At 39.6% G+C, this 2076-nt stretch overlaps 1 protein-coding gene across 1 annotated transcript; it reads left to right on the top strand.

Annotated features, from left to right (window-relative positions):
* The first annotated feature begins 410 nt into the window (after positions 1 to 410).
* Positions 411 to 1650, top strand: LOC136280951 (G-protein coupled receptor GRL101-like). Its single transcript, XM_066166911.1, has 2 exons — positions 411 to 463; positions 621 to 1650. Exons 1-2 carry the CDS (start codon positions 411 to 413, stop codon positions 1648 to 1650), a joined length of 1083 nt encoding a protein of 360 aa, XP_066023008.1.
* Positions 1651 to 2076: the final 426 nt, after the last annotated feature.

Raw genomic sequence — 2076 nt, 5'->3', positions numbered from 1 at the left:
AAAAGACTCGTGCAAAGTATTTTGGAAAATAACATAAATATACTAAAGGAATTTTTCCCTGGAAGAGTCCGGAAAGAGGCTTTTGTACAGCGAACGACCTCAACCGAATGGGCTGTCACGTCCATAAAATCAGTAGCCATCAAAAATTTCCAAGAAAGCAAGACGAGACTTATCTTAGGCTAAATGACTACTTTTCAAAGAATCTTTGAGAAAACATCAAGCTAGGGTCCGTACTGAAGATCCTCAGCTAGGTTCCTGATTTTGTCTTTTTGGACAGTCAATTTGAACATTAACATTAACTTAATGAATCTTATTATTGAAATTCACTTTTTTAGGTTATTTATGATATAAACCGACTTAAAATGCACATTATGATTATTTTAAATCACAGGTTCATGCATTACAACCTGATGGCCGAGCTCCCCAAAGGCTTTTTCAAGCATTTGACGCACATCATCAGAGTGTAAGATTCCATGACGATCCTTTCCTTCACTCATCCCTTCAAACAATTATTTTAATAATAGCCTATGTTATTAATCAATTAGTGATTATTAAGGGATTTCAATAATGCAATAATAGTGTTATTTCTTCTTTTTTTTTCTTCTTTTTTCGAATTCCAGAACTTTGGACACCAACCTGATGTGCTGCCATCTCGATCTTTTCAGGCAGGATGCTGATTGCGAATACTCCTTCAATGACAATTTCGCAAGCTGCCACTCCATGTTCCGCCACCATGCTCCGAGGAGAACTCTTTGGATTGTCGGTCTTCTCTCGTTGCTAGGGTCTTTATTCGTAGTTGGGTGGCAGTATTTCTACCCTGATAACAATGTGGTCCAGTCTATCATGTTGGTGAATCTGGGTGTATCTGACGGCATCATGGGGATATACCTTATCATTATTGGCATAAAAGACCTGCAATGGTCAGGGGAATACTACCTGCATGACTATGAGTGGCGCACCGGTTGGTTTTGCCATTTCAATGGTGCCATGTCTGTCTTTTCAAGTGAAGTGTCAGTGATGATGATTTCTCTGATCGCATTGGACAGACTCAAGAACATCGTGTTTCCTTACACCTTTGCAAAAATTACCCCAAGGCAGACCCGTATAATGTGCGTGGTTATCTGGCTGGTGGGAGGCGTTATGGCATTCCTTCCCTTATCCGGAATGCACTATTTCAGTGAGAGGTATTATGGCAATAATGTAGTGTGCCTGCCCCTGCAGCTTTCCCCTGAATTACAAGAAGGCTGGGAATACTCCACTTCCATCTTTATCGTTTTGAATTTTTCCCTATTCATCTTCATCATGGTTGCTTATGTTGCCATCTTGTGGAAATCATGGTCGTCAAGCAGACGGCTTGGTACACATGGAACTGTTCGTGAAATACGAGCAAGAGCACAAAGTGCACAAGCTAAAAGAGAAAGAGCACTTGCCAAGAGAGTCTTCTTCATTATTCTGACCGATTTCTTGTGTTGGATGCCAATCATTGCTATCGGCATCCGGTCCCACGTCGAGAAAACATTTGATCCACCTGGTGATCTGGCAGTGTGGATTGCAGTGTTTGCTCTGCCGATCAATTCAGCTATCAACCCATTGCTGTATACGCTTTCTACTCCGCAGGTAACATGTTTTTTTGTTATTTCTTTGGAATAGCACCTACCGTTATGTTCAAATTTGGTTTCGTGTCAGAGCAGGCTGGCAACTTAATTTTGTAATTGTAACGATTGACATACAAAACAAGCTTGAAAAAGTAAATGATCGGAGAGATTTTTTTAGCTTCTTCACCGTTAACTTTAACCATAGAGACCAACGTGACTTCTAAATACGTTACTTGAAAGTCTTCAGGTAAACTATTCAATATATTTTGAATGTCTAGGTTCAGCCTGTGTTGAAAGCAAAACTGAGGAAGCTGTGGTCCAATGTTCGATCTATTTTCAGCAGAGGACAAAATCAAGAGGGTACAGTTTTAAGCTCCATTGAAAAATACCATGATAACAATAATTGTATTCCAAACCGTGAAATGAACAAACTTTAAGTTTCACCAAATTGAGTATTAGCAACCCAGTTTTCTTTAAGTAA

Source organism: Pocillopora verrucosa, chromosome 5 (assembly GCF_036669915.1).
Source record: "Pocillopora verrucosa isolate sample1 chromosome 5, ASM3666991v2, whole genome shotgun sequence".
NCBI classification, from domain to species: domain Eukaryota; kingdom Metazoa; phylum Cnidaria; class Anthozoa; order Scleractinia; family Pocilloporidae; genus Pocillopora; species Pocillopora verrucosa.
Note: the sequence above shows the minus strand (reverse complement) of the source record. Positions and strands in the feature narration are given on the sequence as shown.

Bases quoted from the DNA above. Each gene is read 5' to 3' on its own strand.
- LOC136280951 (XM_066166911.1), top strand. From the start codon at position 411: ATGGCCGAGCTCCCCAAAGGCTTTTTCAAGCATTTGACGCACATCATC. The intron at 464-620 runs GTAAGATTCCAT...TTCGAATTCCAG, and splicing joins TTGACGCACATCATCAGAGT to AACTTTGGACACCAACCTGA.